Raw genomic sequence first — 12,500 nt, 5'->3', positions numbered from 1 at the left:
CAGTCAAACATCTGTGCGGATGTGTTTTATCTCTGATACTGTGCTGGTCTCACATCTCTCAAATAAATAGGAGGTTTCAACCAAACGCTGTTTTCCTCTTTACAAAAGCACAAATTATCCATTTCTCCCCTTCTGTCAGTGCCCATCATGCTTCTTCCTGTTCTTTGTCTTATTCAGGGTGAATTCAGCACATCGCTCACAAACAGATCAACACCACTTCTCTCTATGTTTGTCTAACGTGTGTTTTTATGCTTTTAGTCCCCAAGCGGCTGCTGAGCAGCTCCATGAACACAAACAATATTAACATGTAATTTTCTCTCTTTGTGTTTGTCTCCACACAGCTTGAGCACCGCTGCTGTCTGTGATGCTATCCCATGACGCCCAGGTCAGTAGCTGACACTGCCAGTGAGCGGGAGACGCCACTGCACACCCGGTCCTGGGCCGGCAGCATTAGCCGGTTCTCGCCCTCCCTCTCTCACGCTGGAGACGCCACCTCCACCCACCTTCCAGTATCCACAACCATCAGCTCCGATCCACCCCAGTAAGACCCCCTCACACACCGACACGCTGACGTCCTTGGAAAGCACCAGCAGCAGCAGCAGCCAAAAATCACAATATCTTCAACGCAATCAGCAACACCATCACCAACACTGTCACCAGCAGCCACCATGTCCAGTCGTAGAAAGTCCTCCACCCCCTGCATGGTTCGGGTCGTTCCTGACCTGCCTGAAGAGCGAGATGAAGCGGAGGAGGTGATGGAAATATCGACGGACAAGTCCGAGTCACCTGAATGTGCAGAAAAGAGTCAAGTCGCCGAGCAGGAGAAACCAGAGGATCCAGACCAGCAGACATTTCCAAATCCAGAGGAAAAGCAAACTCCTGAGCCATTAGAGCAAGAGCAGCAGTCGGGTAAAGAAGACCGACCCCCTGTCATTGAAGATGTAGAAGCCAGAGAAGAGAAGGATGGGGAAGAGGCTGAATCTGACCCAACATCCCAGAAAAAGCTGCCCAGAGGTTACGAGTGCAAATACTGCCCGTTTTCCACCCAGAACCTGAATGACTTTAAAGAGCATGTGGACTCGAGCCACCCTAACGTCATTCTCAATCCGTTGTACCTTTGTGCTGTCTGCAACTTCAACACCAAGAAGTTTGACTCACTCACAGAGCACAACGACAGCCAGCACCCGGGCGAGACTAACTTCAAGTTCAAGAGGATAAAAGAGAACAATCAGACGATCTTAGAGCAGACAATCGAAGGCAGGGACAACTCAGTCGAATGCGAAGCGACAAATGAACAAGGTGAGAGCAGCAACAGTTCCGTGTTTCCACCTTGCATCTCTACCACGTTGAAAACCCCCGACAATATCCAGTCGCTCTATCGAGGAGGCGACCTGAAGAGCCGGCTGGATCAGATCACGGCGGTCAACATCAATGGAACCGTCATCATCCCTGAACCCACCATCCTCCAAGGGCTCTCCCACGTCAGCCCGATGCTCCAGCGCCCGCCCAACTTCAACTCTGTACCAAAAATAGCTGTTCCCTTGAACACTACCAAATATAACCCTTCTCTAGATGACAACCTGACATTGATCACCTCCTTCAACAAATTCCCTTACCCCACCCATGCTGAGCTGTCCTGGCTCACAGCTGCTTCCAAGCACCCGGAGGACCAGATCAAAGTGTGGTTCACCACCCAGCGCCTGAAGCAAGGCATCACCTGGTCCCCGGAGGAGGTGGAGGAAGCAAGAAAGAAAATGTTCAATGGTTCCTTCCCTCCTGCCCATCCCATGTTCACCATCCTCCCTACAAGCTCTCAGCCGTCTGCCAAAGCCTCCCAGCAGCAGCCCATTGTCCACACCACAGTGGCACCTTCAGGTCATGTCCGGACGACCACGTCCAATGGGTTTAGTGTAGTCACCACCACAAGCTCTCCAGCTGGGGTCGCAATCTGCTCCACCCTTAAACGAACCCTACCAGCACACCTGACGACGCTGTGTGGCCCAGAGTCTAAGCGACCCATTATGGCAGTCGCCCCCCATTCTGGTGACCCTAAAGACAGGGGCCTCATGGCTCCTCCTCCACCCCCTCCACCCCAGAAAGACCACTTCCCAATGGCCCCACCTCCTGTTCCCATGGAGATGAAGAGGCCATCCGTGCCTTTAATGCCCCCCCCATCATCATCACCATCATTGTTGTCCAAAGGGAAGATGCTCTCAACATTAGGAAGCCCCAAATCAAAGCCAGTGATGTCACGGCCCTCCATTGTCTTTTCAGATTCCTTAACAAGGCGGATGATGGCTCCCCCGCCTATCTTTGCCCCTCCGTTTAAAAAATCCTTATTCCTTCCTCGTGCCCTGCCCATTGCTTCCAAAGAAAAGCACCCAAACACCCACCCTTTGCCAGCTTCTGATTTGAAGTTGCCAAACTCCCCTCCACTCATTACCCCCCAGATAAGGAGGCCGACCATTATTCAGTCCATTCGTGCTCCGGCTAAAGCCCCACCACAGATTCTAGGGTTTAGCCTGGATGGTAAGAAACTAAAAGAGCAGCAAGGAGTGGAGCTGAAAGCCAGCTACCCCAGAGGGGACAAGGTACTGACGCCTCTGACAGAGGCCAATGGAACGTCTCGCACTGACGGTAAATGGCCTCATCATCAGACCTCTGCTCTTTACAACAATGGGGGGATACATATGAAACCAGATTTTCAGCAGAAGTCCTCAGTGCTGACCCAGTTTCCTTTGCTGGAGAGAATGAAAGGAAAAACGGCTGAACAGCTGAAGATCTTGGAAGAGAACTTCTTGAGGAACAGCTTCCCCACACACAGCGATGTGGACAGTCTGTCAGCCAACACCCGCCTGTCTCACCGGGAGATCGACAGCTGGTTCGTGGAGCGCCGCGCGCTACGCGACAACCTGGAACAAGCACTTATCAACTCCATGGGCACTAAGAGGATTGGGGTGGGGGGCATCGCTGCCCTCACTGACAAACAACTACATCAGCAGCAACACCAAACCCTGAAGCTGAATGGGATTCATAAACCGAGCATCGGTGCCGGCCATCTTAAAAGCCCTCTGCTACCTTCGCACACTCTGCCCATCATCTCCCCCGGTACCATTGCCCCCCACGTCCCCAACCCGAACCCCTGCTCAGTGCCTCCAGACAGCCGATCCCTGGCGCTCCTCAAGGACGATTTTGCTCAAACACGGTGGCCTTCCCCTGAGGAGTTAAACCAGCTGGAGGGTCGGACAGGACTGGCTCGGGCCGACCTCGCCCGCTGGTTCAACGACAGTCGGCTGCAGAGCGGCAGCATGGACCTGACAGAACTTTTTAACAACAACGGAGTAAATGGAGGACAGGGGGCGCCTGTGTGTTCCCCTGAAAATGCTCCCTCCAGCATCATCCAGCGCTGTCAGGAAGGAGCCATAACAAACAGCAGCAGCAGTAAGGTGCTGGAGCTGGAGCTGGGCTGGTTGATGGAGCAGCGCGCCCACGGCCTCAACAGCCAACAGCACGACGACGTCCACGACCGCTTTGCTGGAAGGTACTGAACTCGCAGAATATTTAAAGTTTTACGTTTGCTAGTATTTTGCTTTTCTTTTGAAGGATCCTCACACTAGTGAAAACATTTTGTTGTATAAATATACAATAAGGTCAATTTTATGATTAATTTTAAACTTCCCCACAGCGAACAATAACATATTATTTAATTTAATAGTCTCAAATTTCTTATAAATGCTTTTACTTTGAAACATTAAACCTTAACTTAAGGCTAGAAATTGAGTTAATACTTCGCCACCTAGTGGTAGCACTGGTATTGCAAAACAATTCCACAATCTTCTCTTTTGGCTCTCGAGTTTCTAGGTTCATTTAAAAGAAGAACTTGTTCAATTGGTAAATTTACTTAAAGAATCTTAAACTATTTCCCACAACTGCCTCAGAAACACAAATCAAATGTTACTCTTTCTTTTAGTAAATCCAGAATTTACATCATCTCTGATCATTTTACACTCAAAACCTAAAGATTCTTCTATAAATCTTATTTCTATCTTTATATAAATGACAAAATATTCTGTTTCAGTCTCAGAATCTTTTTTTGTGGTGACCTGTGCATCAGAAATAAATCCCTGCTTCCTCTCAGCGGGATCGTGTTGTTGTTTCCTTGTTGCCACGTTAACATTGTTTTCAGGACATTAACCTGAAAATCTACGGCACTTTATTTAGTCTGCCGTGAATTCTGGGAGCTTGGGACATCTTTCGTCAAATAACCGAGCCATTAGGCAGGAAACCAATATCTCCACAATAATTTGGGCGAGAGTTTTATTCTTCCCGTGAGTCAGCTCGGGGGTTCAGGCTCAGTCTTTGAAAAGCTCGTTAACGGCACGTTAGAATCTTTCTGGCTCTGGCGCGGTTTGAAATGTACAGACAACGAGAGAAACATTGACGCTGCAACACAAAGGAATTCATTTGTTTGATATAGATTTATGGTAAATTCAGGGAAAGATGATTTCATGCAGAGAGCTGCTAAAGGTAAAAGTGATTTTCTCTTTATTTCACCAAATTTTGTAACTGACACAGTTGAGATTTGTCATCTTTGAATTTTACTTTGGAATATTTTCTTATTTTCCACATTACATGAAAAAAAAAACATCCATCAGGATCAAATAACTCTGCGTCTATATTCTCATGATAATTAAAAACAACTATTGTTCCACTTGTGTTAAATCTGATAATGAACAATCACCGCACTTCTCTTAAATATCACATGATTGACGGCTCCTTTCTTCCTTGTGAAATACAGATATCCTTGAATCTGATTTCAGAGATTATTCGTCCCGTCTCTTTATCTGCGAGGACGAAATCAATTTCATGTTTGTCACTTAAGCTTCATTGAGATGTTTCCTGGTGTTTCAGCTGTTAACTGCTGGTTTAGTGGTTCCACACGACTGAGACGGACTTTCTAACATCTAGCGATTGTGTTTTTACAATTTCAGTTTCATTATCTAATTAAATCGTCTACATTTGTCTTTAAATATTAAATAAAATCGTATTCCTTCATCGTTGTGATAAATAAACAAAGATGATGTTGAGTGTTACAAACCAGACAAATATAAAAACATCTTTCTATAGAAGAAGAAGCAGTAACATAAATATATCAAATCACATTCCGTCGATTTCAGAGCAAACGTTTATAACTTAACTTTCTTCAAAAATATTTGTAAAAATGATTATTTAGCTGAGGCCCTATTCTGCAATAATGCAGCAGAAAATACAAACTACACAGGGACCAGCTCATCAACGCGTTGATACTTTAATATAACATGTATATTTTCAAATTGTGGTTTTTAACTTCTGTATATATTTTAACAGCTGAACAACGTCGTAGAAACTACAACTCCCATCATGCTTCACTGCTGCACCACCTCAACTCATTAGTTTTAGTTTAGTGGCAGAAAATGACTTAATCTACATTTAGTTTTTTTAACAATATCATGAATGATTCAACACGCAGGGGAGAGCTGTTGTCTGCAATCTGCACCTTCACCACTAGATGCCACTAAATCCCACACACTGAACCTTTAGGTCACGCTTTGTTAACCTCCAACAGACTGAGGCAGCAGAACGTGGCGGAGTTGAAGAACGGGGGACAGAACGGAGGAGTGGTCGGAGGAGCGCGGGAGGTGTTCAGGAGCTGGCTGGAGGACGGACGCTCGAGGAGAGGACGGGAGCTGCTCCTGGACAGAGAGAGGAAGATGGCGGAGGACGCGTCCGGGAGGCTGACTGGATGAAACGGTGAGAGGACGTTAATGAGTGATGGGTTCTAATACTCGATGGTAATGAGGTCAAACAGTAGATCATCTGCAGACGGTTCTGTGGAACTGAACCTGCAGGTTTTTAGAAGAGAGTGGAGTGATTTCCGGTCGGTCCCGGGCGTCCCTCCTCCGCTCCTCCGTCCGTCAGAGTTGAAGCCAGCGTCTCGATCCCGGGCAGCAAACAGAGCCGCTCCAGCCAGTCGCCGGCTGTGTGTGGAGCTGTGTCAGTTTTGGCTTCGACTGCTTCGGCGACGACGCCAACTTTAGGAAAAGTTAGGAGAGAGAAGAGAAAAAAAAGCATTATCTGAGGCCAGAAATAGCAGCAGACCCCCTGGTGTGGTAAAGTGTGATGATAAAAGGCTCCACCGGGGGCAGAGTGTGACGACAGAGTCTGAGGCTCGTTCTGACAGAAGACGGAAAGTTTCATCAAATAGAATCTGTTCAAATACGTCCTGCAGGCAAACTCACGAACAAGGTGGAGACTCGACTTCTTACTTCGTCAGCTTGTCACTCGTTTGGGAAACCTGATCAAAAGAACCAGCCCGTGACAGAATCAATAATCAATATGCAGCGTTTAGAAAAACCAACAGGAATAAAACTCCTCCTGTCAGCGGACGACTCACGATCCTTCTTCTCTGGCACTTTTCTCTTCTGCTCGATTCAAAACTATTTCACTTGTCTGTCAACGAGCTGGTTTTTAAATCTAAATAATATGACAGACAACACCACAAAGTAAGTTTAGTGTTAAAGACAAAAGTGAAATAAAGTTTTTAATACGACAAAGTCAACTCACACACTTACACACACACAAACAGACACACACGCACTGAATCAAGTCGTCAGTGCTGCTCGTTGTGTGAACTGTTGTGTTTCTCAGTTTCATTTGTATTCGATTTGCTTGATGCTGTTCAGAAACTGTCCTGGTCCAGAGACGCCACAGGTCACATGATCAACTCGCCACCGCAGCAACTTGAGCTTCATGTTCGTCGAGTTTTCAAACGGGAATCAAATCAGTCTGAACACAATGTTGATCCACAGTTTGAGTCAGAATATAATAGAATAGAATAAGATAGAATAGAATAGAATAGAATAGAATAGAATAGAATAAGATAGAATAGAATAGAATAGAATCCCTGTTCACTAACTTGTTTAAACTCCTCCACTTTGGGCTCCATCCCACTCACCAGACAGAAACACACCAACACAACATCAATCTGCTGCACTTGCATAGAGGCCACTCTTTACTGAAATTAGAGAATTTAAGTTTCAGTGTCAAACACGTTAACGTCTGAATCAAGCTGTCACTTTCATCCACTTCACTTCAGACGCTCGTCAGACGCCTCGCGTCCCGGCGCGGGGGGGCAGCGGCGCTCAGAGATTCAGTTTGTGAGCAGGATGATAAATGAACATGAGCTGCTGCCTAAACTCGGAGGCCACACACTCGCCGCTCTGCCAGGCGCTCGGTTCAGGTGCCAGTTATTATCGGAGGCTGAACTCAGCTCTCAGAAACACTTTGGCTCACAGACGACTGAGTGGCAGAGGAACCTGCTCCGGTTCTGATCCGAGCAGGTGATTGTGGCAGAACAGTTCTACCTGAGAAACTGGGAACACATCTCTTAAAGGGCGTCAGTGTGTCCTGACGTTCAGACTTTTCATCCTACGATTCACTTCAGGTTCCTCGTCAGATCACTTCAAAGCTCCGTCAGAGTCGTTTTAAGTCGATAAAACGATCCCATCAAAGTGTTTCGGGAAGGGAAACGTTCAGAAACCCGATATCCGGTATTATTCTCTTCTGATTCTATATTAGCCATATTCTTTCTGTTCTAATGCACACGTGTAGGAAACGTTTGAAATGAAAGGGTTTTTTAAAGCTGCTTTGATTTATAATTTGGTCGATTTTATCATCTTTCAAGCTTTTTCTGCCTTTTCATTCATCCAGCGCACATCAGCAAAGTGATGTTAGTGTCTCCTGATCCAGCTCAGTCCCTTTCAGCTCCAGGTTTGGTCTCCTCCACCTCCACAGAAACAAAAACAAAGAGCTAAAAGACGCTATAAGAGCCGCTTCGTCCCTCACAGCATCTAAGTCACAGCAACACGACTCAGTTTCACATCCTGAAATTCATCTCAGCTCAAAAGTCAAAATACAGACAGAAAAAATACCAATGAACAAAACTGTGAAAACCTGAGATGAGGAAAATACGTCGACTTTTAAAACTATTTTAATTCAAGTTAAAAATGGTTCTGGTCAGAATCATCAGTCGTCATTTCAGGTTCTGCTCATAATGGGAATTAAAGACAGTTATTCAACTATTCAGCAAAACATGATGAGAATGTGACAAACATCCCCCGATATTATTCTGTATTAATCCTAACTTTGTTCTTTTGGGGAGGAAGCCAAGGTAAACGCTGGAGTCGAATATCTGCAGAGAAAAGGAAGAATAACACGTCTGAAATTAATCAAGAGGTTTCTGCAAAAAACACTTTCACACATTTTAGAATCAGAGAGAAGCGAAAGGGCGAAGTTAGTGAATGGAGCCAAAACATCACAGAATAACCTGTTTTCATCTGCAGGAATTAAATGTCTGAAATATGCATCTGGACGTGAACATGTGTGACTTTGTGTTTAATTTTCTCTCCTTTAGTTTTAGAGAAAACTTTTGTTCTACTCAGAGGAGGGGGGGGTAGAGGTCGGAGGTCACAGCAACACGGAGAGCGACGGGTTTTTATTAAAGAGTCAGAACGATTGATGGAGCAAAAACAAATTCCTGCAACGCAAATCAGTGTGTGTGTGTGTGTGTGTGTGTGTGTGTGTGTGTGTGTGTGTGTGTGTGTGTGTGTGTGTGTGTGCGTGTGTGTGCACCATCCATTGTCCTGTCTCACTAATCACTGCAGCGCTCGGCTTCATTTAATCAGCCGAGCGCTGAGCGTCGTCCCATAATAACTTATCAACGGTCGTAGCTTATAGACGACGGCTTAATTGCCAAAATGCTGCAACACGGAGGCAAAGAACAAACTTCTCCAGGAAACCACCGATTCAAAAAACACCATTTATGTTTCATTTTGATTCAGTTTCAATAGAAAAGGAGATTTTATTTTTATTAAAAGATTCAGAAAATATCAAATATCATGAAACACAGAGTGAAACTGATGTATTTTCATCAGGAGGAAAACAGCAGCTGAACCAGAATCCCAAAAACTTTGGAACAAAACTTCACTGAAACTTACTGTTGAAATATTCAAGTGAAAACTAAAACAACTCTCAGTAGTGATAATTGTGTTTTTCTGCAGAACGTCTGTGAACAAGTTCTTCTTCTGCTGAGCGAGTTGAATTATGTATTTATTATAAACATCTTGGGTTTTTCCTTGTTTGGTTTTTAAGATTTGTGTCTTTGAATTGCAGAGTTGTGTGTGTGTGTGCGTGTGCGTGTGTGCGTGTGCGTTTGTGTGTGTTGACTTTCCTTCAGGACCTATAGACAAAATTAAAGCCCAAACATCTGGATCTCCCCCTGGTGGCTGGCTGCAGTATAGATCATAAACCCTCCTCCTCCATGTTAGCAGATGGGACATGGACCAAACTAGGAAGTGGAGACACGTCGTCCATCTTTATTTAAAGTCTTTTTATGGACCACTCACTTTCCACCACACGTCACATTTAAATAATGAGACTGAGTTTATCTGTGGATTCAGTTTCAAAATAAAACTCCTTCGTTACCTTCACTCCTGTCTGTTTGTTTGTTGAATCTCAGTCAGGAGCTCGGTCTCTTTTTGCTCCATGTTGGTCTCCTCCTCCTGCTCCTCCTCCTCCTCCTGCTCCTCCTCCTCCTCCTCCTCCTGTTTCACTGTGCTCAGCAGCTGCTTCTCTCTCGGAGGATTTAAACTGAGGAAGACGCAGTGACAGTGAAACACGAGATCAACTGAGGATCCTCTTTGTTATCTTCAGTGTAAAACTACTGATTAAAGCCTGAAATGACGAGTTAGCGTCAGAACCTCAGAAGACGTGAAGGCTCCTGGAGACGAAGCGTCTGAATCCGGAGAATCGTTCTCTCCGTCGACCGTTTGAGGCCGAACAGCAGTTTCTGTGTAGAGGATGAAGCCGTGTGTGTTTCTGTGTGTTTCTGTGTGTTTCTGTGTGTTTCTGTGTGTTTCACTGTCCATTGTCCTGTTTTCTATAATCACAGCGGCCGCGAGCCTCGTTTAATCACTTCCGCACAAAACACAACTTCCACACACTTTCCCTCTTACACGGATTAGAAGAGAGAGCGCCGGCCGGGCGGGTCGAGGAGAAAGCTGCGATTTCACAACATGTCCCAGTTCCCAGCAGCACCGGGCGACGGGAACACCGGCTCCTGGCACAAATATTACTTTTTAATCCCCCCCCCCCCCCCCCCCCCCCGCTTTTGTTTTTTATGGTTTTTTTTCCTTCTGTTTCTGTGGGAATGATCTGAGTTCCTGTGAAACTGAAACTTTCAGTGTTTGATGATTTCTAACGTACTTTTCCCTCCTTTGTCTGTTTCAGGTGCAAATAGGATTTGCCGCCATCGCTGCTGCTGGAAACAGAAGAAAAGAAAAGAACGGAGCAACAACAGAAGTTTTTTATTCAGATATTGTTTTTTCCCTTTTTTATTTTTTGCCGATGTTTTACCTTTTGATTGTCGCACTGCAGATCACGCACAACATCCTTCTCCGTCACGGTGGAGGCGACGTCGTGGTCGTTTCCTCTGTTCATGAGTTTGAAAAGCACCAGGCCTCTGGGGTGGAAGACTTTAGGATTTTATTTTGGCGAGGTTCAGATGATTGGAATCCCTCAGATTAGTGATTTTAGTTCATTTCACAATAAGATTTCAAATCTTCAGTCTGTTCGAGTCGAGTCTTCTTCAGACCTCGTCAGTTAATCATCGTCACGTGACCTCGTGCACACGCCCACTAACAAAACCAGGTGGAGTGAGAGCAGCCGACCAATCAGGGCAGACTGGGGGTCTTAAAGAGACGGGTTTGAGACAGAGGCTGAAGAGAGGAGCTGCAGCGATGAACCGTCTGAGGAAAGTGATTCTGAACATTAGAGCATGAAAACATTTTACAGTCATAACTCTCATTAAATGATCAAACTCAATATGAACAGAATCTTTTCCCTTTAACATGAAACACGTCCGTCATGTTTTTCCTTCTAGTTTCTTCGTCTGAGCTTCGACTGCAGATCTTTTAATCTCCTCTTCGTCGTCTTCTATATTTTGGGGGAGGTTCGGTGTAAATTTAATTTGTTGGTTTAAATAAATATTACCACTGATAGAAATATGAATTAATCATAATTAATCCCAAACCGTCCTCTCAGAGTGAACCTTGATTTGTTTTAGTCCTGATCGAAACTTCCCCTTTAAGAGGAAGCGGGGGGGATTAGCAGGTCGTGAACCGACGGGCGGACATTTGTGTCCGAGGTGATGTTGTGCGTGACCTGCGTTGCCGTGGAGATGCGAGGACGAACCGGAGCACTGAACGTGTGCCTGCAGCGGCCGACACATCGACCAACCGAGAGGCTGGATTTCAAACAAACAAACAAACAAGGAAAATAACTTATAAAAAACACAACGCCGAGTGCCAAAGCTGGGATCTGCTGCATTCTCACTACACTTTTAAAAAAAGGGTTCTTCTTCTTCTTCTTCTTCTTCTTGTAAATACGATATATATGTTTGTTTGTTTGTTTGTTTTTCCTGTTTTGCAACAGATTTGTAAAATTTTGCAGGAAAAATTTTGTTACATTTTGTAAAATGGGAGCAACTCGTCCCCCCCCGAAACCCTCCGTACTTTTTCTTTAGCTTTTTTTCTCATCTTTTATATTTTGTTGACGGACGTATCGGTGCCAGCAGTGGGTTCTGTTTGTTCTCCACCTCTTTTTTTCTCGTTTTGTTCGGAACCGGAGTGGAACCACTAAAAGAAAGAGAGAGAGACGGAGCAGTTGGCAACACTTCAGTCACTTCTCCTTCATCTCACCGGCACTGGACTTCCGCTCGCCACTTCCCCGCTGCGAGGAGGAGGAGGAGGAGGAGGAGGGGGGGGGGGGACTTGGCTTCACATCAAATCAGATTTAAAAACAAAACACAAAAAAAGCACCTTTGGACCTTTTTTCTTTTTTTACTGTGCTGAAGTGAAGTCAAGTGCTATTATTATATTATTATATTATTATATTATATTATTATATTATTATGATCGTAGCCACTCTGTCTGAACCCTTTTTGAAGAAAAGCAAAGAAAAAACACACAGAAAAAAGAAACTTAAGCCGATCTGCACTTCTGGTTCTGACGAACATGTTTTTACGACCAAGTGACTGTCGTGGATCTTTGTTTCAAACCGATAGAAGAACAAACGCAGAAGATTCAATGGTAACGATCTCACACACACAGACACACACACAGACACACACACACACACACACACACACACACTCACACTCGACAGTGAAATCCTACAACCCAGAGTCATGCTGCCTGAATCATACTTTCATCTCTCTCTCTTTCTCTCTCTGTCTCTTCTCCTCCTCGCTCTATCACTCCGTCCCTTCTCTTACTCTTCACCCTTTCTTTGTCTCTCTCGTCTTTCTTCCGTTTGTCTTCTTCTTTGATTGTTTTTTATCTGTCGTCCTGCGCACCTTCATACGCACCTGTAATAAGCAAAAACAGACAAAAAAAAGATGAATA

The 12,500-nt window shown here is 45.1% G+C and overlaps 1 protein-coding gene across 6 annotated transcripts in view; it reads left to right on the top strand.

Annotated features, from left to right (window-relative positions):
* Positions 1 to 10,506, top strand: part of LOC117770404 (zinc fingers and homeoboxes protein 2-like) — an 80,742-nt gene extending 70,236 nt beyond the window's left edge. For 4 of the 6 annotated variants that reach the window (XM_034599836.1, XM_034599838.1, XM_034599837.1 and 1 more), the window contains 3 exons: positions 342 to 3,541; positions 5,606 to 5,790; positions 10,327 to 10,506. In XM_034599836.1, coding sequence (XP_034455727.1) covers positions 669 to 3,541; positions 5,606 to 5,786 — 3,054 coding nt within the window. In that variant the 5' untranslated portion in view covers positions 342 to 668 and the 3' untranslated portion in view covers positions 5,787 to 5,790; positions 10,327 to 10,506. Of the gene's footprint in view, positions 1 to 341; positions 3,542 to 5,605; positions 5,793 to 5,958; positions 6,414 to 9,720; positions 9,734 to 10,326 lie in introns of those variants that run through there. The other 2 variants (XM_034599839.1, XM_034599840.1) reach the window with 2 other exon arrangements.
* Positions 10,507 to 12,500: the final 1,994 nt, after the last annotated feature.

The sequence above is a fragment of the Hippoglossus hippoglossus genome, chromosome 11, assembly GCF_009819705.1.
Source record: "Hippoglossus hippoglossus isolate fHipHip1 chromosome 11, fHipHip1.pri, whole genome shotgun sequence".
In the NCBI taxonomy this organism is placed as follows: Eukaryota; Metazoa; Chordata; class Actinopteri; order Pleuronectiformes; family Pleuronectidae; genus Hippoglossus; species Hippoglossus hippoglossus.
This window is presented reverse-complemented; position numbering and strand designations above follow the sequence as displayed.